This window comes from Pseudophryne corroboree, chromosome 1, assembly GCF_028390025.1.
Source record: "Pseudophryne corroboree isolate aPseCor3 chromosome 1, aPseCor3.hap2, whole genome shotgun sequence".
NCBI classification, from domain to species: domain Eukaryota; kingdom Metazoa; phylum Chordata; class Amphibia; order Anura; family Myobatrachidae; genus Pseudophryne; species Pseudophryne corroboree.
The window spans coordinates 365,481,232-365,506,928 of record NC_086444.1 but is presented as its reverse complement, the minus strand read 5'-3'; the positions used below and the strand labels follow the sequence as shown (position 1 = coordinate 365,506,928).

General features: G+C 44.5%; 1 protein-coding gene across 1 annotated transcript in view; it reads right to left on the bottom strand.

The window, feature by feature from the left end:
- LOC134884335 (solute carrier family 2, facilitated glucose transporter member 11-like) overlaps nt 1-25,012 on the bottom strand; it is a 61,312-nt gene extending 36,300 nt beyond the window's left edge. Inside the window, exons 1-6 of the mRNA XM_063912982.1 lie at nt 24,989-25,012; nt 22,992-23,090; nt 22,625-22,785; nt 20,457-20,581; nt 13,533-13,662; nt 13,233-13,381 (exon numbers count right to left, since the gene is read on the bottom strand). Coding sequence (XP_063769052.1) covers nt 13,233-13,381; nt 13,533-13,662; nt 20,457-20,581; nt 22,625-22,785; nt 22,992-23,090; nt 24,989-25,012 — 688 coding nt within the window. The remainder of the gene's footprint in view (nt 1-13,232; nt 13,382-13,532; nt 13,663-20,456; nt 20,582-22,624; nt 22,786-22,991; nt 23,091-24,988) is intronic.
- Between the last annotated feature and the right edge of the window lie 685 nt (nt 25,013-25,697).

Here is a 25,697-nt window from a genome sequence, read left to right as displayed (position 1 = left end):
CGCAGTTCCAGATAAATGAATGCCCCCCAGTGCCAGATAAATGCCCCCACAGTGCCAGATACATAAATGCCCCCACAGTGCAAGATTCATAAATGCCCCCACAGTGCAGATATGACCCCACAGCGACAGATATGCCCCCACACAGTGCCAGTGCCCCCACAGTGCAGATATGCCCCCACACAGTGCCAGTGCCCCCACAGTGCAGATATGCCCCCACACAGTGCCAATGCCCCCACATAGTGCCAGTGCCCCCACACAGTGCCAGTGCCCCCACACACAGTGCCCGGCCCCGACGATCCCAACATACCTGCGGCGGCGCTGGGAGGGGACGTGCTGCTGTTGAGCCTGAGGGCCACCGACTGTTCCCGGCCGCTTGGTGCGCGCTGCGCGGCGTCTGGCGTCTGACGTCAGACGCCGGCGCAGCGCAGCGCACAGTTTTGAAAGGCCGGGGACGGCGGGGAGAGCTGCCTGCAGTGTACAGGGCCGGCTCCAGGTAAGACTATGGCGGCGCCAGCGCGCGGCGCCCATTAAGGGTGGCGCCCCGCGCGGCCGCTCTAGTCGAACGTGCCTAGAGCCGGCCCTGCATTTACTTTCACTTAACTGCAGGTTGCTGGTGCTTGCCAGCCATGCCTAGGTGGGGGAACTGCATACTTTGGGCCTGATTCAGGTTGGATTGCAAATTCTGCTAAGTAGCAGAATATGCAATCCATGTGAACGCATGCTGGGGGTCACCCATCGCAGGGCAAGGCCGCCCAGCATGCTGACTGCTGCCTCCCCCCCTTGAAGCAGAAATAGCGATCACATTGCAATTTCTGGGCCATCATAGAAATTAAGGTTGCCTCCTGCTTGCGCAGTTTGGCAGCGCCTGCAGGAGGCCCATCTCCATTTTTCTGATCGCGGCGGCTGTGTGTGATGTCATGCATCCGCCACAATCTCACCCACGCCATGCCCCCTGTTTCCACAATGCTGCCCACGTTTCACCATCTCTGCCCCGCAACGCTCCATCCCGCCCCGTGAACGCCTCTGCTTGATTGACAGGCAGAGGCGTTTCATTTTCTGCGGCCCCCCCGCAGAAAATACGGGTGCATGCGTCCGCATCCCTATCGTACTTTTTGCGGTTGGATCGCGTTTTGCGATACCACCTGAATCAGCCCCTTTGTACTGATCTATAGCATCTGCACAGTATTATTTCTCAAATGGTTTCTGTGGCTCATCTTTTGACTTGTTGCTGCCCGTAAGGTATTTGCAGTACCTTGCTAAAGTATTCATCCCCCTTGTCTTTTTACCTATTTTGTTACAGTACAACCTGTAATTTAACTTTTTTTTTTTTAATCTCAATTTTATGTGATGGATATGCACAAAATAGTCTAAATTGGTGAAGTGAAATGAGAAAAAATTATATAAAAAAACTTTTTCTAAATAAAAATTTGAAAATTGGCATGTGCATATGTATTCACCCCCTTTGCTATGAAAGTTCTGGTGCAACCAATTACCTTCAGAAGTCACATAATTAGTGAAATGAAGTCCACCTGTGTGCAATCTAAGTGTCACATGATCTGTCAATATAAACACACCTTTTCCAAAAGGCCCCAGAGGCTGCTACAACACTAAGGGGTATATTCAATTGAAGTCGAAAACTGCTGTCTGTCGAAAAGACGGCAGTTTTTGACTTTTATTAGGTCGGAAAGGGGTTCCAACCTATTCAATATTTTCGACAAGTTGAAAAATTCGACTTGTCGAAAAGCACGTGGATCGGCGGAATAGCTGCCGATCCACGTGCTTGTGTCAAACGGGTTTTGGCCCCCTTTTCGACCATCTCAATCCGACATCAAAAGATGTCGGACTGAGATGCGGACCCAGAGGAAGAGAGGGGGGAGAGCCGCAGGGAGACGGGGGACTTCCATGGGCAGCCAGAGGAGATCAACGCTACAGCACAGCGCTGCAGCAGGATGTCACACAGCCGCACCGTTCATGGCAGCGTCCACCCGGCTCCAGCAAGCTTGCTGGAGCCGGGTGGACACTGCCGTGAGGTCGTGCAGCTGTGTGACATCCATCTGTAGCGCTACTGTAGCGCTGATCTCCTATGGCTGCCGGCGGCTGTCCCCCGCTGGTCTCCCCACGGCTCGCCACCCCTCTCCTCCTCTGCGTCTCTCATCTTAATTCGACTTGAAAAAGTCGAATTAAGATGAGATTTGAATAGGGGTTGCCGGATCCATTCCGACAAATATATGTCGGAATGGATCTGACTTTAATTGAATATACCCCTAAGCAAGAGGCAACACACCATGAACACCAAGAAGCTCTCCAAACAAATCAGGGACAAAGTTGTTGAGAAGTACAAGTCAGGCTTGGGTTATAAAAAAAAATAATACAAATCTTTGATGATCCCCCCAAATGGAAAGAACATGGTACCACAACAAACCTGGCAAGAGAAGGCTGGCCACCAAAACTCACAAACCGGGCAAGGAGGACATTAATCAGAGAGGCAGCACAGAGACAAAAAGTAACCCTGAAGGAGCTGCAGAGTTCTACAGCAGAGACTCTTGTATCTGTGCATGTGACCACAATAAGTCGTACACTCCATAGAGCTGGGCTTTATGGAAGAGTGGCCAGAAAAAAAGCCATTACTTAGTGCTAAAAATAAGACGTTTTGAGTTTGCCAGAAGGCATTTGGACGACTCCCCAAACATATGGAGGAAGGTGCTCTGGTCAGATGAGACTAAAATTGTAATTTTCGGCCACCGAGGAAAACGCTATGTCTGGTGCAAACCCAACGCATCCCATCACCCCAAGAACACCATCCCACAGTGAAATATGGTGGTGGCAGCACAGCATCATGCTGTGTGGATGTTTTTCAGCAGCAGGGACTGGGAAACTGTTTCGAGTCACGGGAAAGATGGATGGTGCTAAATACAGGGATTTTCTTGAGCAAAACCTGTTTCAGTCTGCCTGTGATTTGAGACTGGGATGGAGGTTCACCTTCCAGCAGGACAATGACCCGAAGCATACTGCTAAAGCAACACTCGAGTGGTTTAAGGGGAAACATTTAAATGTGTTGGAAAGGCCCAGTCAAAACCCAGATCTCAATCCAATTGAGAATCTGTGGTCAGACTTGAAGATTGCTGTTCTCAAGCGGAAACCATTCAACATGAAGGAGCTGGAGCAGTTTTTCCTTGAGGAATGGGCAAAAATCCCAGTGGCAAGATGTGGCAAGCTCATACAGACTTATCCAAAGCGACTTGCAGCTGTAATTGCCACAAAAGGTGGCTCTACAAAGTACTGACTTTAGAGGGGTGAATGCACGCTGAAGTTTTCTGTTATTTTGTCCTATTTGTTGTTTGTTTCACAATAAAAAAAAAAATCTTCAAGTTGTAGCCATGTTTTGTGAATGAAATGATGCAAACCTTCAAACAATCCATTGTAATTCCAGGTAGTGGGGCAACAAAACATGAAAAATGCAAAGGGGGTGAATACTTTAGCAGGGCACTGTATATACTTATAACTATTGATCTACCATGTGATAATCATGTATATGCTCTGATTAATAAAGAAATGATAAAAAAAGAAAAAACAATTACACAGGGCATGCATTCTATGCATAGAGTTGCAATAGCGATTGAAATACATGATCCTAGAAATGTATTGGAAATTAATTGGGTGTTCTTGAGCAGCTACTGGCTATTGAGCTGATCAGAGATATACTGTCTTATTGGTGTGTTGGGGGCATGTCACAAAACTGGTTCCAAACTCAGACGCTTAATCGCTTACTTTGGAGGCCATACTGTGACAGGGAATCTGAAACTAGCATGGGACAGGTAAAAGTCTCCATGGAGCATCTAATAGCAGCATTTAAAGACTCTGCAAGCAGGATTGTTGCATCTGAAGACGCACAGCTTGGGCATCCCAGTCCTTGCACTCAGATACACACTCAGGTACACTAGGGGAAGGGCTGATACTAGCATTAGCATAAAGTCGCAGATGTGACTATGGGGGTAATTCTGAGTTGATCGCAGCAGGAATTTTGTTAGCAGTTGGGCAAAACCATGTGCACTGCAGGGGAGGCAGACAGAGCCGGCCATAGGCATAGGCAAACTAGGCAATTGCCTAGGGCATTTGATATGCCTAGGGGCATCAGCAGCTTCTGCTGATTAAAATGATATGCGGCATGCCTATATTCTGTGTGTAGCATTTCATATGCAGATACAGCCACAGTCTCACACAGTATATAGGCATGCTGCATATCATTTTAATCAGCAGAAGATGCTTGTGCATCCTAGCCACATAGCAATGCAAATAAGATGCATTTTCATTAAAAAAATTTGCCCGACGTTAGCATTGAGACAAGATTTATGAGGACACATCTGTATTCAAGCAGAGGCAGAGGTAACAGTGTTAGTGGCAGTATGAGTGTTGTGCGCATGTGAGTAGGTTGGTTATGTAAGGAGCATTATGTGTGTCATGTAAAAATGCATTAATAATGTGCAACATATGTGTAAGGGGCACTATGTGTGTCATTATGTGTATAAGGGCATTAATAATGTGCGGCACATGTGTAACAGGGTACTACTGTATGTGTGTCATTATGTGTATAGGGGCACTAATAATGTGCAGCAAATGTGTAGGGGGCACTATGTGTGTCATTATGTGTATAAGGGCATTAATAATATGTGGCATATGTGTAAGGGACATTACGTGTAAAAGGGCATTAATAAAGGTTGTCATAATGTGTAAGGTGCATTATGTTTATAAGGACATTAATAATGTGTCTCATATGTGTAAGGGGCATTACTGTGTGGCATTATGTGTATAAGGTGCTCTACTATGTGGCGTTGCGTATAGAAAGGGCACTACTGTGTCGTCTAATGTGAATAAAGAGCAATAGGGTGTGGTGTAATGTGAATAAGGAGAAATTCAGTGTGATGTAATGTGAATAAGGGGCTCTACTGTGAGGAGTAACGTTTATAAGGTAAAGTGATACTACTGTGGGATGTAATATGAATTATGGACACTATTGCATGATCAAATGTGAATAAAGTTGCAGTACTGTGCGGCGTAATTGGGGTTACTATTGTGTGGCCATGCCCCTTGCCAGCAAAAACACACCCCTTTTTGGGCTGTGCGCCAAATGTGCGAACTGTTCCTATTTAAAATATAGGGGGTACAAACCCCAAAATAAGGACTGCTAAGGATGAGGGGTGATGGTGTGGGGAAAGAGGTGCAAGGTCAGAGGCGGAACCAGTAGTGGTGCTAGGGGGCACCAGCCAAAATCTTGCCTAGGGCATCATATTGGCTAGGGCCGGCTCTGGAGGCAGACATAACATGTGCAGAGAGAGTTAGATTTGGGTGGGTTATTTTGTTTCTGTGCAGGGTAATATTGGCTGCTTTATTTTTACACTGCAAATTAGATTGCAGATTGAACAAACCACACCCAAATCTAACTCTCTCTGCACATGTTATATCTACCTCCCCTGCAGTGCACATGGTTTTGCCCAACTGCTAACAAAGTTCCTGCTGCGATCAACTTAGAATTACCCCCTATGGCAACATACCCTCAGTTTATTGCAACAACATACAATCGACTTTTATGTTATCAATCTGTATGTGACTAGTTATCAGCCTGTGTATGGGGTCACTAAATTTGTCAGCCAACAACTATGTGTAACTATGAGAAAGGCCACAATGGGGGTCATTCCGACCTGATCGCACGCTGCAGTTTTTCGCAGTGCAGCGATCAGGGCATTTCTGCGCATGCATATGCACCGCAATGCACAGGCGCGTCATACGGGTACAAAGCAGATCGTTGCTGTGCAATGGATTTAACAAAGAATCCATTTGCACAGCTGATCGCAAGGAGATTGACAGGAAGAGTGCGTTTGTGGGTGGCAACTGACCATTTTCTGGGAGTTTTTGGAAAAAATCAGGCGTGTCCAAGCGTTTGCAGGGCGGGTGTCTGACGTCAATTTCCGGGACCGTACATGCTGAAGTGATCGCAGCGGCTGAGTAAGTTCTGAGCTACTCAGAAACTGCACAAACTATTTTTGTGCTGCTCGGCTGCACATGCGATCGCACACTTGCACAGAAAATATATCCCCAGTGGCCGGTGACTATGTGTTTGCACGGCTGCAAAAAGTATTCCATCAGAAGAATAGTTATATGACCAAGACGCTTTGCATTCAAGTATCTGCCTCTTCTGCAGCCTACCATTAGTCACAGCTTTATTTTATCCTTCCTGTGACTGCTGCATACAGTATATCTTGTTAGACAGCAGTGCACTCCTGCACTGTCAACTTATTGTGCACACACGCTGGGTACTAGCTTACCTCCTAAATTTCCCGATTCCAGCGGGACAGTCTTGCTTTTCTGATACTGTCTGACATTTCTGCTGTCCCACCTGGGTGGAGAACAGTTGGGGGATCCTTTGATCACCTGCTGCTCAGCGAGTAATCTCTGAATAGATGCTGTGCGCACGTACACAACATCTATTCAGTGCTTGGAGGTGAGCAGGGGGCTGCTCAGCTGCTTGGGGAGTGGTGGGCATGCCCCCACAATGCAAAAAGAGAATTTTGGTACTTACCGATAAATCCATTTCTCTGAATCCTCTAGGGGACACTGGAGTCCTATACAGTAGGGGGTGTGAAGCCTTGAACCGGAGGTGTGGCACAATCTAAAATTAGCATTGTCTGCACAGTCGGCTCCTCCCCCTTCACATCCCTCCTCCCTCAGTTTGAAAAATTTGACTGAGAGAATAGGACATGACACTATAGCACATGGCGAGGAACCGAACCGTACAACATATCAAACAGCGGCCAAGAACTCTTGACCGAATAAGGAACACCGTTTATACGAACTGTTTAAAACAAGAACTTAGACCACAGCAGGTTGACAGCACGAGGCGAGGGAGTTCCGCCCTATCCTCATGAAAAACTAAGAAAGGACTCTTACAGGATAAGGCTCCCAACTCAGATACCCGCCTAGCCGAAGCCAAGGCAAGTTATAACGTGACCTTTCAAGAGAGATATTTCAGGTCTGTTCCTGTCAACGGCTCAAAAGTCGGTGACTTCAAATATTCTAACACCAAATTTAAGTCCCATGGTGCCGTGGGAGGACGAAAAGGGGGTTGAATCCTCAGAAACCCCTGTAAAAAGGTTTGAATCTCTGGCAAGGATGCTAGCCGCTGTTGAAAAAGGATGGAGAGAGCCGAAATTTGAACCTTCAGAGAGCCCAGTCTGAGTCCTCCCTCTAGACCGGCCTGAAGGAAAAGTAACAGTCGCGATAAGTGGAAGTTCGTTGAATTCCATCCCCGTTCCTGACACCAAGCCATGTACCGTCTCCAAATCCTGTAGTAGTGCCTGGCTGTGATCGGCTTCCTAGCTGCAATCATTGTAGGAATGGCCGTTCTTGGAATTCCTCTGTTTCTTAAGATCCAGGTTTCAATAGCCACGCCGTCAAACGCAGCCTGTTCAGGTCGTGGTGTAGAAACGGTCCCTGAGATAGCAGGTCCTCTCTCTGAGGTAACCTCCAAGGATCTTCCGCAAGTAACCCCCGCAGGTCGGTGTACCAACTCCTGCAGGGCCAATCTGGTGCAATTAGAATTGCCCACACTCGTTCCCGCTTCACCCTTTTCAGAACCCTGGGTATGAGTGGGAATGGTGGAAATATGTAAACCCTCCTGTAACGCCAAGGAAGCGTTAATGCGTCCACTCCTTCTGCTGCTGGATCTCGAGTCCTTGACACATATCTGGGCAGCTGATGGTTTTGCCGAGACACCATTAGGTCCACCTGAGGCAGACCCCACCGTCTCACCACCATGTTGAAAATCCATGGATGTAGGCACCACTCTCCCGGATGCATGTCCTGGCGACTGAGGTAATCTGCTTCCCAGTTTTCCACACCTGGAATGAACACTGCCGAGAGGATGAGGTTTCGTCTTTCTGCCCACAACAAGATCTTTGTGGCTTCCTTTAACGCCATCCTGCTCTTTGTCCCTCCTTGATGGTTTATGTAAGCAGTCGTCGTGACCTTGTCCGACTGAATCCTGATGTGTTGATTCATGACTATGTCTTCTGCTAAGAGAAGCGCATTGTAAACTGCTCTTAGTTTGAGGATATTTATGGGTAGTCTGCTCTCCTGTAACGTCCACCGTCCTTGAAACTGATGGTCCTCTAGGACGGCTCCCCAACCTCTGAGACTGGCGTCCGTTGTCAGAATCCTCCAATTCCAAATGCCGAATTTCTTGCCGGCTGCAAGGTTCTTGTGTAACGACCACCATATTAAGGAGACTCGTACCTGCGGTTAAAGTCTGATTCTCCGATGGAGAAGCCAGTGCGAGCCTGCTCCCTGAGCAATGAGGTTTATTTGGAATGGTCGGGAATGAAGTCTGCCGTACTGTAGAGCTTCGAACAACGCCACAATCTTCCCGAGAAGTTGCACACAGAGGTGCAGAGAAACAGTTTGCGTCCTCAGTACCTGAGCCACTAATCTCTGTAGGTCCTGGACCTGGTTCTCTGGCAGGAACACACGTAATAGGACCGTGTCCAAGATGAAACCGAGGATTTGAATCCGTTGAGTCGGTATGAGGTTGGACTTTTGGAAATTGATAATCCATCCATGTTGAATTAGAAATTGATGGGATGTCTGAACATCCCTGAGCAGTCGATTTTGAGATGGTGCCTTGATCAGTAAATCGTCCAGATAAGGTATAATCGTGACCCCCAACAGTCTCAGTACTGCAACCATGATTGCCATGATCTTTGTGAAGATTCTTGGGGCTGATTATAGACCGAACGGCAAGGCCCAGAATTGGTAGTGATCCGCCAGCAGTGCGAACCTTAAGTAAGCCTGGTGAGGAGTCCAGATTGGAATATGCAGATATGCATCTTTTATGTCCATGGATACCATGAACTCGCCCTGTTCTAGGCCTGCAATGACCGATTGGATTGATTCCATGTTGATTCTGTAGACCCTTAAGAACTGGTTGAAAACTTTTAAATTGAGTATTGGTCTGACCGTCCCGTCTGGCTTTGGCACAACAAAAAGATTGGAATAGAACCCCGTTCCTCTCTGAGAAGCGGGAACCGGAATAATGACCTCTGCCTGTAGCAACTTTTGAATTACTGCCCTTAGTGCCCTTGCTTTTTGAGGGCACTGAGGCAGTCCTGTCGTAAAAAACTGACTGAGGCCTCTGTTGAAATTCCAGTTTGTATCCCTGAGAGATTAAGTTGTTCACCCAAAGTTCTGGTGAGGTTTTGGCCCAGATGTCCTGAAAACCTTCCAGTCGGCCGCCCACCAAGGGGGACCCCAGGTGAGCTGGGAGGCCGTCATGCCACGGTCTTGTCAGTAGGTTTATCCTGCTTTCTGGTTGCTGCCTGTGAGCGGCCTCTACCTCTGCCTCCACGTGCTTGTGTACCGAAACCTCTTCCTCGGGCTCGAAAGGACTGTGATCGAAATGAAGTAAACGCAGGTCCCGAATAACCTCTCCTAGTTTGTGGAGCGGTTCTCGTATAAGGAGTAGGCAGAAAAGTGGACTTCCCCGCTGTAGCCTGCGAAATCCACTTGTCTAATTCTGGTCCGAACAGCATTTCACCCCCAAAGGGGATGGATTCTACCGCCTTTTTGGTCTCAGAGTCTCCCTGCCATTCTCTGAGCCATAAAATCCGTCTAGCCGATATGGCCGATGCAGATATGCGCAATGCTATTCTGCTAATATCCTTAGAAGCTTGACATAAGTACGATGCAGATTCCCGAATGTGTTCCGCCAGTTGGGTAATCTCTTCTAAGCTATTTTCCTCCTCAATAGCTTGTACAATACGGCCGGACCATGCACCCATGGCCTTGTTGACCCAAGCACAGACGATCGCAGGTCTCTGTGCTGCACCAGCTGCAACAAAAATTGGCTTTAACGCAGTGTCAACTTTACGGTCTGATGCATCCTTTAAAGTAGTTACGTTAGGAATTGGTAAAATTGTCTTTTTTTGACAACCTTCCTAGCGAAGTATCCACTACCGGCGGAGTCTCCCACTTGTCCATTACACCCATAGGTAGGGGATAAGTTACCTGAAACCATTTCGGAAATTGAAACCGTTTGTCAGGTTGTTTCCAAGCCTCCTCTATCTGAGATTGGAGGGATTTAGGAATGGGAAACACTGCTGAACGCGGCTTCTGGGATTCGAACAAATCGAAATCTTCCGGCTCCCGTATTTCCTCGTCTTTAAAGCTTAGGATCTCTTTTACCGCGTCAATTAAGGAGTCAAGACCTGAGATTGCCGAGTCCTCTTCTGGAAAGTCGGCGTCTAGGTTAGGTTCAATTAACTCACCTTCCTGCGTATCAAGAAGAAAACCCTCTTCCTCTTCTGATTCTGGTATCCTAGGGAGAGTTCTTTTAACAGCCTTGCGCACACTCGTTTCTGTGTGTGCGGGCGGCGTTAACCTGATGAGAAATTCCTCCATCGTCTTTGAGAATCCCGCAGCCCATTCTGATTGCTGCTTGCGCGATTCTGCCATTTCCATGGAGATTCTATTAGCAAGGTTGTCTTCCCATGCCTTAGCCAGAGCACTGCTCCCAGGTGGAGCGTCCTTGTCTAAGCAGGAGTCGCACACCCCGGAGCTGCCAACCCGCGTGCTCTTCTTGTTACATTTCGTACAAACATAACAGGTCTTGGAGGTCTTGGTTGCCTTAGACATGTTGTTTTGTAAACCCTGTACCAGGGTAGCCCGCCGCGCTTTCACCCTTTAATCTAGGAAGAGAAAGACTGGGAGATGACGGTATTGGATCCGGCTGGAATTACCTGTCCTTTTCATATATAAAAAGGAGCAGGCCAATATCTTTACTTTAATTAAATTAAAAAAATAAAATAAAAAAATAAAACACCAGCCGACTCGCAATCCTCACACCCCAACTGTAAATCAGATACGATGTTAGAGTTGGTATTCGCTTGCTTCCGTGTATTTTCTGCAGGAACTTTGAAACAGAAGTCCCTTGAAAATATAAATTGTAAAGTTTGATTACTTTTCAGGAGATCCTCATATACTGTAAATATATAGTACACCAGCAGAGGGAGCTGTTACCTAGTAACGAGCTCTCTGCTATATTATACCATGCACTATGCAGGCAGTGCAGCAGGGGGAGCTAATTCTGTAATAAGCAACCTTCTCCTATGTACTTTACTGGGGGGAGGGGGAGGACCCATCCATTATCACATTCTGGCGCCATAATCATTAAATATGGCCCCCACTAAATGTCCTGTAATACTATATGGTCTGCCCCATATATATTTTCTATTTCATTATAGCTTGGAAGCACTTGCTGCCTTGATTGTTTTGGCCCCCTCCCGCTGCCCGCTGGCTGGCGCGCGCCGAGTCTGCTATCGGCGCTCGGTGAGTAGACTTCCCCGCTACTATTTGGCGCGCTCTGGACCCGCTGGCCGGCGCGCGCCTGGACAGTCCCGTAGCGGCGTCTGTGCTCCGCTTCGGCTGACCGATTCGTCGCTGTGTAGCGCGCCTCTCTGCCGTCGCTCCCTGCTCACAGTGGAGGAAGGGCTGAGTCCCGCGCCGCACTCTGCGCCCGCCGCTGTAGCTGCAAGAGGGGGTCTATTACAGGAGGCAGCAGTGATAGTTTATGATATGAAATAAGGAAAGACATCCAAGAAAAAAAGAATATTACATGAAGGACCCTGCCTAAGCTACTTCTTTCCTTCAACCAGTACTCACTGTTAGGAGGACTTGGAGGATCTCCTGTGGAGAGATGCAGGTCCCTTCAATAGGGATCTTTGTCTCTCCAATATATATGTGTCTTTGTCTCCCTTTTATTAGGTGGACGCAGCACACTCTGTAGATTTTAGTCAGGAGCTCAGTGCTCCACGTGCTGTACCTCCAGCACAATTTTTCAAACTGAGGGAGGAGGGATGTGAAGGGGGAGGAGCCGGCTGTGCAGACAATGCTAATTTTAGATTGTGCCACACCTCCGGTTCAAGGCTTCACACCCCTACTGTATAGGACTCCAGTGTCCCCTAGTGGATGAAAGAGAAAAACAGGACTGAGCCGCGAGGCACCGCCTGCATCGTGTAGTTCCTTACATTGCGCAGTGAGACTGTATTGTGATAATGAGGGAGAAACAATTCTCCATGCAAAGCTCCAGAGAGACCTGCACAGGGCCGGATTAAGGTCCGTTGGGGCCCCTGGGCAACAAACTTGTGGGGCCTCTATCAATTACAGTATATATATATATATATATATATATATACATACACACACACACACACACACACACACATATATACAGATACAGTATAGATAGATAGACAGATAGATACATATACTGTATATATGTGCTGGCTGCCGCCAAGTATCAGTGCAGAGGTGAGGGACACAAGCCCACCCACCTGCTCACCTGCCACACCTACTGTTGTTTAGGGAATGAGGGAGCTGCTGGGGCCTTGCATTTGCTGGAACAAAAGGCAAGCTGCAGGTGCCCGATTATCCTCAGTCTGCACTGGCACCCCGGGCTGTCATGGCGGCCGCCATGGTTCCGTGTTGCGCGGCTGCTGAGAGAGGGCTGCACTGGGAAAAGAGGTGCAGCGTGGAGACTCAAGGCATACCAGAATGCAGAGTGGAGCCGTTGCTGGGCAACCGTGGGACACCGTCCCCCCTCCTCACTGCTGCCTGCTGCCACATAGGTGGGGGAGAATGGAGTCACAGCTATATGCTGTACTCTGATTTTAATAGTGCCACCAGCGTCCGATTCACCTGCCGCTCCTCCTTTAATCCGGCCCTGGACCTGCATATGAAGCTGTTCCAGCATCCTTGCACTGGCTGTTGAGCTGCATGAAACCTTACTACGCTACAAGCTTCGTCCATCACCAATACAGGTATGTACAGTATAGCGAGTATGGCTGCCCCTGCTATATTTCAATAAACTGTCGCCACTGGTTAAGGAACTAGTCTGTTCATAGTTTGAATCATCTGCTGGCGTGTACTCTGCAAATAACCATACCTCCCAACTGTCCCTATTTACTTTTTTCAGACACTGTCTCTCCATCCCACCCACAAGCCGCAATTTGAAAAACAGGGGCGTTGCTCAAGGTCAAGGCATTTCCCATGAAGCCACACCCCCTAAAAAAAGACCATGCCACCTTTTTTCCCATGCATTCCTTCGCGCATGACAGGGTCTAGAATTATATTATTAAGGTATGAAATAATAACACCTGCACAAACACATCCTGCCCAATATATCTTACCTTTTAGACAAGCCTCTTTGTCACCCTTTTCCAACAGTAGGTATGTGGGGGATTCTGGGAAGAAGGGCAGGGTACCCAGCTGTACCAAAGCTAAAATTCCACTCAAGAGCTGAATGTGAGGCCACAGGGCTTCTGATCCAAATATCTCTCTGAAAAAGACATGTGCACAGTTCCAATAAAACAAGTACAGTATAAATGAAGTATACTGTGTTATCACGTGACACCTAAAATGGCTCCCAAACACATGTATTACTACTAGGTATAATATCAGTTACACCCATCGCCCTAATGGTGTTTTACCTGAGTCCCACAATCTGACCACACAGTTTTCCCAGGCTAACAGATATGGGCCCAGTGACATTGATGATGCCACGCAGTTTTCGGGGTGCACTTTCTCCAAGATACTGGGCATGAATATTAACTCCAAAACCTGAGAGGAACATACAGGAGACAAACATATTATTGTACTTACTTCTTGCTGCTGTTTTCTAGATACACTTATAAATACATATAAAGCTATTTCCTTTTAATATTAGTTCTAGAGAAAACACTGATGTGGTAGAATGATATTACAATTATAACATTTATTGTGCATCACAGGTTTCCAATGATGTTATTTGTTAACAGGGAAAACTTGTCACTTTGTGACATGTTATATAAATGAGTCCACAGTTACACTGATGGAGGCAATGTAATAGGCTGTGCATTTCTGGTGCGTTGTAACTAGAGATGAGCGCCTGAAATTTTTCGGGTTTTGTGTTTTGGTTTTGGGTTCGGTTCCGCGGCCGTGTTTTGGGTTCGAACGCGTTTTGGCAAAACCTCACCGAATTATTTTTGTCGGATTCGGGTGTGTTTTGGATTCGGGTGTTTTTTTCCAAAAACACTAAAAAACAGCTTAAATCATAGAATTTGGGGGTCATTTTGATCCCAAAGTATTATTAACCTCAAAAACCATAATTTACACTCATTTTCAGTCTATTCTGAATACCTCACACCTCACAATATTATTTTTAGTCCTAAAATTTGCACCGAGGTCGCTGTGTGAGTAAGATAAGCGACCCTAGTGGCCGACACAAACACCGGGCCCATCTAGGAGTGGCACTGCAGTGTCACGCAGGATGTCCCTTCCAAAAAACCCTCCCCAAACAGCACATGACGCAAAGAAAAAAAGAGGCGCAATGAGGTAGCTGTGTGAGTAAGATTAGCGACCCTAGTGGCCGACACAAACACCGGGCCCATCTAGGAGTGGCATTTTTGTTCTCCATATTTTAATAGGCACAACTAAAAGGCACCTCAGGTAAACAATGGAGATGGATGGATTGGATACTAGTATACAATTATGGACGGGCTGCCGAGTGCCGACACAGAGGTAGCCACAGCCTTGAACTACCGCACTGTACTGTGTCTGCTGCTAATATATAGACTGGTTGATAAAGAGATAGTATACTCGTAACTAGTATGTATGTATAAAGAAAGAAAAAAAAACCACGGTTAGGTGGTATATACAATTATGGACGGGCTGCCGAGTGCAGACACAGAGGTAGCCACAGCCGTGAACTACCGCACTGTACTGTGTCTGCTGCTAATATATAGACTGGTTGATAAAGAGATAGTATACTCGTAACTAGTATGTATGTATAAAGAAAGAAAAAAAAACCACGGTTAGGTGGTATATACAATTATGGACGGGCTGCCGAGTGCCGACACAGAGGTAGCCACAGCCGTGAACTACCGCACTGTACTGTGTCTGCTGCTAATATATAGACTGGTTGATAAAGAGATAGTATACTCGTAACTAGTATGTATGTATAAAGAAAGAAAAAAAAACCACGGTTAGGTCACTGGTATATACAATTATGGACGGGCTGCCGAGTGCCGACACAGAGGTAGCCACAGCCGTGAACTACCGCACTGTACACTGGTTGATAAAGAGATAGTAGTATACTCGTAACAACTAGTATGACTGACTATGACGGTATAAAGAATGAAAAAAAAACCACGGTTAGGTGGTATATATTATAATAATAATACAATTATGGATGGACGGACTGCCTGCCGACTGCCGACACAGAGGTAGCCACAGCCGTGAACTACCGCACTGTACACTGGTTGATAAAGAGATAGTAGTATACTCGTAACAACTAGTATGACACTATGACGACGGTATAAAGAATGCAAAAAAAACCACAGTTAGGTGGTATATATTATAATAATAATACAATTATGGATGGACGGACTGCCTGCCGACTGCCGACACAGAGGTAGCCACAGCCGTGAACTACCGCACTGTACACTGGTTGATAAAGAGATAGTAGTATACTCGTAACAATTAGGATGACACTATGACGGTATAAAGAATGAAAAAAAAACCACGGTTAGGTGGTAGGTATATAATAATAAATAATACAATTCTGGTCGGACGGACTGCCTGCCGTGTGCCGACACAGAGGTAGCCACAGCCGTGAACTACCGCACTGTACACTGGTTGATAAAGAGATAGTAGTATACTCGTAACAATTAGGATGACACTATGACGGTATAAAGAATGAAAAAAAAACCACGGTTAGGTGGTAGGTATATAATAATAAATAATACAATTCTGGTCGGACGGACTGCCTGCCGTGTGCCGACACAGAGGTAGCCACAGCCGTGAACTACCGCACTGTACACTGGTTGATAAAGAGATAGTAGTATACTCGTAACAATTAGGATGACACTATGACGGTATAAAGAATGAAAAAAAAACCACGGTTAGGTGGTAGGTATATAATAATAAATAATACAATTCTGGTCGGACGGACTGCCTGCCGTGTGCCGACACAGAGGTAGCCACAGCCGTGAACTACCGCACTGTACACTGGTTGATAAAGAGATAGTAGTATACTCGTAACAATTAGGATGACACTATGACGGTATAAAGAATGAAAAAAAAACCACGGTTAGGTGGTAGGTATATAATAATAAATAATACAATTCTGGTCGGACGGACTGCCTGCCGTGTGCCGACACAGAGGTAGCCACAGCCGTGAACTACCGCACTGTACTGTGTCTGCTGCTAATATAGACTGGTTGATATTTAAAGAGATATTAGTAGTATACAACAATACTATACTGGTGGTCAGGCACTGGTCACCACTCCTGCAGCAAAAGTGTGCACTGTTAATTAATATAATTGTACTCCTGGCTCCTGCTAACAACCTGCAGTGCTCCCCAGTCTCCCCCACAATTAATTATAAGCTTTTAATTTATACATTGATGACTGTGCAGCACACTGGGCTGAGCTGAGTGCACACAGACTGAGTCACACTGTGTGACTGACTGTGCTGTGTATCGTTTTTTTTTTCAGGCAGAGAACGGATATAGCAGAGAGAAGTGAACGGATATATTATATTAAATAAAAGTTAACTAGCAACTGCACTGGTCACTGACTGTGGTAAACTAACTCTGTCTGCGACTCTGCACAATCTCTCTCTATCTAATCTATCTATCTCTATTCTAATGGAGAGGACGCCAGACACGTCCTCTCCCTATCAATCTCAATGCACGAGTGAAAATGGCGGCGACGCGCGGCTCCTTATATAGAATCCGAGTCTCGCGATAGAATCCGAGCCTCGCGAGTATCCGACAGCGTCATGATGACGTTCGGGCGCGCTCGGGTTAACCGAGCAAGGCGGGAAGATCCGAGTCGCTCGGACCCGTGGAAAAAAAAGTGAAGTTCGTGCGGGTTCGGATTCAAAGAAACCGAACCCGCTCATCTCTAGTTGTAACTGGGCGGTGATTGGAAAACAATAGACGTAACTTAACAGTGGCTCATCGATTGGCTGTGAGCTGAGACCCATGCCAAACTTGCCAGTCTGACAATACATTGTAAGCATTGAGTGTTTCAAGTTGTGTCGGTTTGGCCTCATTAGCACTATATAAACCTTGTTTATGCAGATTTTACTTTGAGAGATTTGTGAAAGGGATTGGTGAAGGAGTTTGGAGAGAAATATATTTGGTAGTAATTTGGTGGCTTTGATGAGTCGTTACTGTATATACTAATTGCTGATTTTGGTCTGCTTTGGTCTGTTTTCCCTGTGTTGTTTGTGTGTGAGTGCTGTGCGCTGTTTTTGCTGTGATATTTTTCCACTGTTATCCTATTCGTTTACACTTTCAGCCTAATTTGTAGTGCATTCAGCATATAATGAGTACAATTACTGACTCCCTGGGCATTAGATAGTCCTGAGAGCCTACAGAAGGCAATATTTAGGTCCTGCCACTAGGACTCATGACTGGTAAAGGAGATATATGTGCAAAATATTTGCCTGTGTAATCCCTAACACTATAGATCTCAGGCTTAAAGGATTATGTGGCCATATAGTGCGGGGCAGTGGCACACGGTAATTTATGCAGCCCAGGCCCAGGTTTCAAATCAACTGTCCCCTGGTCATAGAGGATGAAAAGACAATTGATCCCTGCATACAGTCTATGTGAGAGTGACAGGGTTAGTGCAATTGACATGTGAGGATATCCGTCCTCAATAGCTATGGAATATTGATAAGAGTGCAGCGCTCGGTTGCTATCGCTAAATGATAGATGGTGATGGACTAACAATGAAGTGTGTTTACCGAACTCTTCAGTCACAGTGCTGTTCAGTATACAGTTGATCACACATACACAAAGAAATGTGGTACATGCAGAGAATAATTATAAAGTAATTTGTACAGACAGTACCAATGCAGTTGGCAATGTTACGATCACTGTCCGGTGCATGATAAAGTACAAAAGAGACCAAATAATTGTCCAATATTCGTGTTGGATATAAACCAACACAATGTCCAGTAGTCTTGGTAACAGCGGTTAGTAAAATAGAACTAGGGGTGCGTCTCGCTTGCCTATCTGGAACTCATATTTGTTGGCGGTAGGGTAATGCCACTGGTGTCATGTGTATTAGCTGGGAGATCCTTCCATGGGTAGAGGATCAAGAGGTTTGTGCAATTCAAATAAAACATGTGAAACACCGCCTGATCTAAGCAGGAGTCCAGGGTCATGCTGGATTGAAGAGTGCATCTGGCACAAATCCTGGGCTTGATTTGGAGTCAGATGCAAATTTGCTGTAAGTGCAGGAAGTCGCAAAAGCCAGATTGACCACCTTATGCTAATGCGAACATACGACTTCAAGCAGGGAGCAAAACTGCCCAATGTTTTTATGTCCATCACTGCGACCGTCATCAGTAGTAGTAGTACACAATGGCCCTCATTCCGAGTTGATCGCTCGCTGCCAATTTTCGCAGCGCAGCGGTCAGGTATAAAATGGCAAAACTGCACATGCGTACGGGCCGCAGTGCGCACGCACGACGTACTTTCACACAAAAGTATGTAGTTTTACACAAGGTCTAGCGACTCTTTTCCGTCGCTCTGTTGATCGGTGAGTGATTGACAGGAAAGAGGCGTTTCTGGGTGGTAACTGACCGTTTTCCGGGAGTTTGCTAACGCAGGCGTGTCAGGATAAAATGCAGGCGTGCCTGGGGAAACGGGGGAGTGGCTGGCCGAACGCAGGGCGTGTTTGTGACGTCGAAGCAGGAACTCAACAGACTGAAGTGATCGCAAGGAAGGAGTAGGTCTGCAGCCACTCAAACTGCATGAAAACATTTCAGCACTGTTCTGCTAATCTTTCGGTCGCACTTCTGCTAAGCTAAGAAACACTCCCAGAGGGCGGCGGCTTAGCGTTTGCACTGCTGCTAAAAGCAGCTAGCGAGCGATCAACTCGGAATGAGGGCCAATGTTGGGTGAAGAGATCTGTCAATAACAGGCTTCACTTCACTGCATGCACGCCCCATTATAACATGAACACGCTACATGTCCACGACAGTCCCATGACACTCCCAAGAGATGAAATTTCGATTGTTTAAAGCTTAGGCAGCTGAAGGAGATCCATGTCTTACACTGGTCGATAATTTTATTTATGGTTTTTAGATATGGAAAATTGAGGCTGCTGAGATATATTCTCTAATCACATTTCCTGAGTGAATTAACCCTCAATGGATCATTTTTTATTCTCACTCAATTCTAGAGAATTGTAACCATCATTTAGATGAAGCATCTCATTAGTTCCAATTAATTGGTTTATTTTGATATCTACTCAATTACCCCACATCAAATGGGATTTGTTATTTTTAACATGATGTGAGAATCATATAGCCTTACACTGTTTGCTTCATCTACTCCTGAGGAAGTCCAATTGGACGAAACGCATAGGATTTTGGTACACAGTACCTACAAAGCCAGGAGATTGTCACTTACCTGAAAACTAATTCTGTAATCTCAATGTCATTGTTGTAAATGTGATATTTATTATCTCTGTCATCTGTCAGATTACTGCTGCCTTTGTTCTGAAAGTTTTTTTAAAACATTGTACTGGTTTTTATAGAAAATAAACAAATATATATATATATATATATATACATATATAATAAAAGGCTAACCCTGCTCCTCACCTCTATGGGGGAAGTGTTTTGCGCACGGCCACTATATGGTGCCCAGCCGCTGGTTGTCATTACATTATGTTGTTCAATTATTTTGATGGGCTGGTAACTAGTGTGTATGTCTCTCTCTCTCTCTCTCTCTCTCTCTCTCTCTCTCTATATATATATATATATATCTATATATATCTATATATATATATATATGTGTGTATATATATATATGTGTGTGCATATCAGGGACATGCAGTGAGTTAAATGGCTCAGGAGGCAGAGGCCAGAGCTAGATTTACACAATATAGGAGTCAAAGGGTACTTCTGGGCATTATACACAGGTGCAGCAGTATAAACTCCTGGAAATTTGATGAGTTTTGGTCGGAGATGTGTGGAAAAGATAAGCAGGGGAGGCAATTTTAGTCAAATCATCATGCATAGGAGACCACAAATAGGTTGAACTCGATGGACAATTGTCTTTTTCAACCTCAGATACTATGTTACTATGTTACCTGCCATACACCTTTTACTCCAGAGTTTTGGCTATAAAAATGATTAGAATAATACAAAAAAGATATTTTAAATAAATTATTTCTATTTTTCACATACTTTATACAGTCAAAACTCTGGCACAAATGTTAGTATGACAGGAAAGGCTCTACCTCATCTGCCTCGCCCCACCACACGTCACTGATATATATATATTATTGTGAAGTGAACAAGTCTTGAAATAAGCATCTCAACTTGCAGCATTTGACTTTTCACAAACCTGAATAAAAACCACAAAGGAAACGACCAACCATAACCATTTCAACATTTCCAGCTGTCTGGCTGAGACTCATGAGCAGAGTGTTGACCATTGGCAGTATTGAGATACATAACTGACACTTCTTCCTGTAATAGATACAATAGCCATTTACTCACTGAGCCAACAATACATTGATGATAGGGAAGAGGTGGCAAAGTGATTTTTTAATAGAATAATGCTTACAACTTTTTAATAGACATAGGGGGTCATTCCGAGTTGATCGCTAGCTGCCATTGTTCCCAGCGCAGCGTTCAGGCAAAAAAAAAATCGGCATTTCTGCGCACGCGTATGCCCTGCAATGCGCAGGCGCATCGTACAGGTACAAAGAGCATTGTGGGTTTGCACAGAGAGTCTAACGAACATTCCTGTCGCACGGCCGAACGCAGGAAGATTGACATGAAGTGGGCGTTTCTGGGTGGCAACTGACCGTTTTCAGGGAGTGTTTGGAAAAACGCAGGCGTGGCAGAAAAAATGCAGGTGTGGCTGGGCATTCGCTGGGTGGGTGTGTGACGTCAAAAGCCGTCCCTCCGTCGTTAGAATCAACGCAGGACTGGTCTTGTTTTGCACAAAAAGATTTTGCAGGCACTCTGCTGCACAAGCATTCGCACATCTGCAAAGAGAAAATACACTCCCCAGTGGGAGGCAACAATGCGTTTGCACGGCTGCTAAAAACTGCTAGCGAGCGATCAACTCGGAATGACCCCCATGGAGCTAAATCCACATTAAATCCACAGATGTGGGTGAGTTATACTTGCTGTTAGGCTTGCTGTAACGCCCCTTTAATCTGTATACATATGATTTACACAGGTTTTGTGGCTGATTAAAACCAGCTGAAATGCAGGCTTGAATTTGGCCAGCCACAGAACCTGTATAATTCATAGGTGTCCCTGATTAAAGGGATATTATGGCAGGCCAAGGTCTACTGTCATTTTAGAACAGCTTTGTTTCCTTTGATAGTCATTCATGTTGCTCAAGGCAAGCTGACTGTGATTACTGTGAAAGTCCTTCCCAAGTCCTTTGAATCCTTTCCTGTCCACACAGCACAAGAAGCCAGAGAGATTGCGCAACTTTTTGTATTTAACTACCCATCTTAATATAGCCCATGGAATTTTGGCAGTGGTGTATACAAAATTTAGCAATTCGCTGAATCAACTTGAGTAGCTTCAGTAAAGGAGCCTCAAGAGACATCTGTAAAAGATTCCAAGATCACAGGAGGTCCAGCCCATTAACCTACAATAACATCCTAGATTTCCATTCAGGAATTCTACAAATAGCATCTCCTATTGAAATGTGATTTTTAAATTAATGATTAATTATTTTGCTGCCTACTTATAGAAAGATAAACATTAAAAACAAATTTTAGTCATGCACTTTTACTTTACTCTGTTACAACAATGGGGGTCATTCCGAGTTGTTCGCTCGTTATTTTTTTTCGCAACGGAGCGATTAGTCGCGAATGCGCATGCGCAATGTCCGCAGTGCGACTGCGCCAAGTAAATTTGCTATGCAGTTAGGAATTTTACTCACGGTTTTTTCTTCGTTCTGGTGATCGTAATGTGATTGACAGGAAGTGGGTGTTTCTGGGCGGAAACAGGCCGTTTTATGGGTGTGTGCGAAAAAACGCTACCGTTTCTGGGAAAAACGCAGGAGTGGCTGAAGAAACGGAGGAGTGTCTGGGCGAACGCTGGGTGTGTTTGTGACGTCAAACCAGGAACGACAAGCACTGAACTGATCGCAGATGCCGAGTAAGTTTGAAGCTACTCAGAAACTGCTAAGAGGTGTGTAATCGCAATTTTGAGAATCTTTCGTTCGCAATTTTACTATGCTAAGATTCACTCCCAGTAGGCGGCGGCTTAGCGTGTGCAAAGCTGCTAAAAGCAGCTTGCGAGCGAACAACTCGGAATGAGGGCCAATATTGCTGCACTCGGTAGCAGTGACCTTTAATTCTGCATAAGTTGTATTTTGCTTTTCAACCAGGACATAACACAAAAATGAATCAAAAAATGTATACAGTCAGTAAACATGAATTTAGGAATAGGAATTTGAAAATCAATAACATTCAGAGATTGTGAGTTTATCGATTGGAGAATTTTCAGATTTCAACAATATAAATTCCCTCTTACACTTACTTCCCAAACCTCCCAATTAGGTAACCAGACACCATTGATCCTATTAGACCCCCGATGCTGAACATAGAAACCAGCAAAGACCATATCAAGGTAAGTTTTCCATCAGTTATTGAAGTCTGGTATCTGTTCACCCACGTGTCATTGATGAACTGTTTGATGAACTAAAGCAGAAGTAGCCAAAATATATTGGGTCAGTATTCAGTGAGTTGCCTGACAGCACAAGTAAAGAGAAATTATTTTTTTCTGATTGCAGTGTTGATGGGGCATATTCAGAGAATAGCCTCATTTTATTATTTTACAATACTGTCACTGTACTAATGGGGACAGTGGAAATATGTCCCGATATCGGATTTTAGATGTCACTTACTGGAGATGGAGAATTCAGCACAGACAGTTGGAAACCATATTGAAATGTACCGCCTATGCCCAACACAAAGGTCATCAGAAATAGGCCTCTGAAATGCACCTGGTACAAGGGTATAAGAGAGAAAGTTTGTAGCTACAAGCATGACGCAAATTTCCACAGCTTAATGCATCCAGGAGTATAATACCCCTTTACCACAAAGGTTTGTACCAGGGTCGTTTTCTGTGTTTAAGGGTCAAGTCGGGTTGAAATTCCCAGGACTTCGACACAGGAATTTACCAGGGTTGGAGACCCAGGAATTTTGACCCGGGTTGTCACTTTCACACAGGGGAAATACCCATGTTGATCCACAAATTACCGGGAAGAACTGCTTCACCCGGTAATTTGCTTCCCTGTGTGAAAGGAGGGTCAGGCTGTGTCTGGCAAAGCGATCCGGCACGGAAATGCCGGGTAAAAGCTGGGAATTTCAGATGTTTCTGTCTGAAAAGGGTACAAGTAATGGAGAATCAATACACCATGGGAAGCCTGAAAAATACATTTATTGAATCCATTCTTGATATCTAAAAAAAATTAAGTGCAAGATGGAGTATGGAATATGTTTACCAGTGCTAATTAGAAAAAGGAAAGTTTCCATACATTACAGCTCTGTAAATTAGCAGTAAACAAAACTAAACAGGCTACAGATTAAGCAAACAGACCTCCTAACAAGGTGAAACAGGCGCCTGATATGTAGTTGCTACAACAAGCAGCTACTAGGAAAACACAGGTGAGTCACTCCTGTACTGTAGAACTGTAAAACGTAAAAAGAAAAGCAGCGCTATAGTTGGAAATGATTGGATTGATAATATTTAAAAATGTATAACAATTTATTATATAATTAAGAACAATTTCATAGTAAAAATAAAAAATGATCACATCATGTGCCAGAACTAATTAGGAGTATGTATATATATATATATATATATATATATATATAAATTTATATATATGTGTGTGTGTGTGTGTGTGTGTGTGTGTGTGTGTGTGTGTATACACCTTTTTCGCTCTCTTATTAGTCCGTTCACTATCAGACCATTTGGTGTCTCTTCCTGTTAGATACCCCTAGTAGATCCACAAGTCCTTGTTTGAATAAACACAGCACAGTTTGGCAGAGTTAGTATATTTACCGGTCACCGTTTGTTAGAGGTGGAGATGCTTCCTTTTAATAGAGTCCATGCTTGGAATCTTTATCCTCATTGAATGCGGTGAGTGCTGTTGTATTCCTCTTTGGTGTAGAAAGCACAAAGCTGGTTTGTAGATCCGGGACCCCCCACTAACCACCATTCAGCTCTCATGATTCCAAGTGTCTGAACCAACCCCGGATCTACAAACCAGCTTTGTGCTTTCTACACCAAAGAAGAAAACAACAGCACTCACTGCATTCAATGAGGATAAAGATTCCAAGCATGGCCTATACTTAATGGAAGCATCTCCACCTCTAACAAACGGTGACCGGTAAATATACTAACTCTGCCGAACTGTGCTGCGTTTATTCAAATAAGTACTTGTGGATCTACTAGGGGTATCTAACAGGAACAGACACCAAATGGTCTGATTGTGAACAGATAATAAGAGAGCGAAAAAGGTGTATACACTATATATATATATATATATATATATATATATATATATATATCTTCATATCCTAATTAGTTCTGGCACACGATGTGATCATTCTTTATTTTTACTATGAAATTGTTCTTAATTATATAATAAATTGTTATACATTTTTAAATATTATAAATCCAATCATTTCCAACTATAGCGCTGCTTTTCTTTTTACAGGCTACAGAGTAAAGGTTAATACATTCAGCTCACAGAATGAAAGAAATTTTGCCTTTACCACAAAATGCAACAAATCATTTGGAATAGTCAAAGAAAACAATCTGTTATACAATATCACAACCCTAATTGAATATAAGGGCCTAACATGATAGTTATGGATTATGTAGATTACTCACCAGTTCTGCAAATAAATCAGACATTTCTTTTGCTTTTTCTGAAGCCTTTCTTTTCTGAAATAGTCCAATTTATTCTTACCAATGGTAGTTTGAGTGTAATACTGAACACATACACAGTGATGGGAGGTCCAGCTACTTGGAAGATATATATATGAGAAGGACAAGCCAAAGAATAGGTTGTATGCAGTTACTTACTGACTACCTAGCGATGACACAGAGAGAGGCTTGGTGTATGACAAAACATTAACGGCTAATAAAGGAAACGTCAGGTAATCAGTGAACCAAAAACTCTGCAAAGTAATTACAACGATGCAGAAATACAGATCCACTGTCCAGAATTAAACAGAAGACAATTACATTTATTGTACAATTCTTGTCGGATCAAGCCAATTCTGTGTCAAATCTGAATCAACAACCTGTTCTCTATTAAAGGTGCCTAGTTGCATATACAAGAATTTTGCTTTTGCTGTCAGTACAACCTATGAAGTACTACTAGAAGTTTCTACAGTTTTCATTTCCTTTTAGATTTAGGGGTATATTCAATTGAAGTCAAAAACTGCCGTCTGTCGAAAAGACGGCAGTTTTTGACTTTTTAAGGTCGAATCCTGATTCGACCTATTAAATATTTCCCAAAATTTTTCAACAAGTCGATAAATTCGACTTGTCGAAAAGCACGTGGATCGGCGGAATAGCTGCCGATCCACGTGCT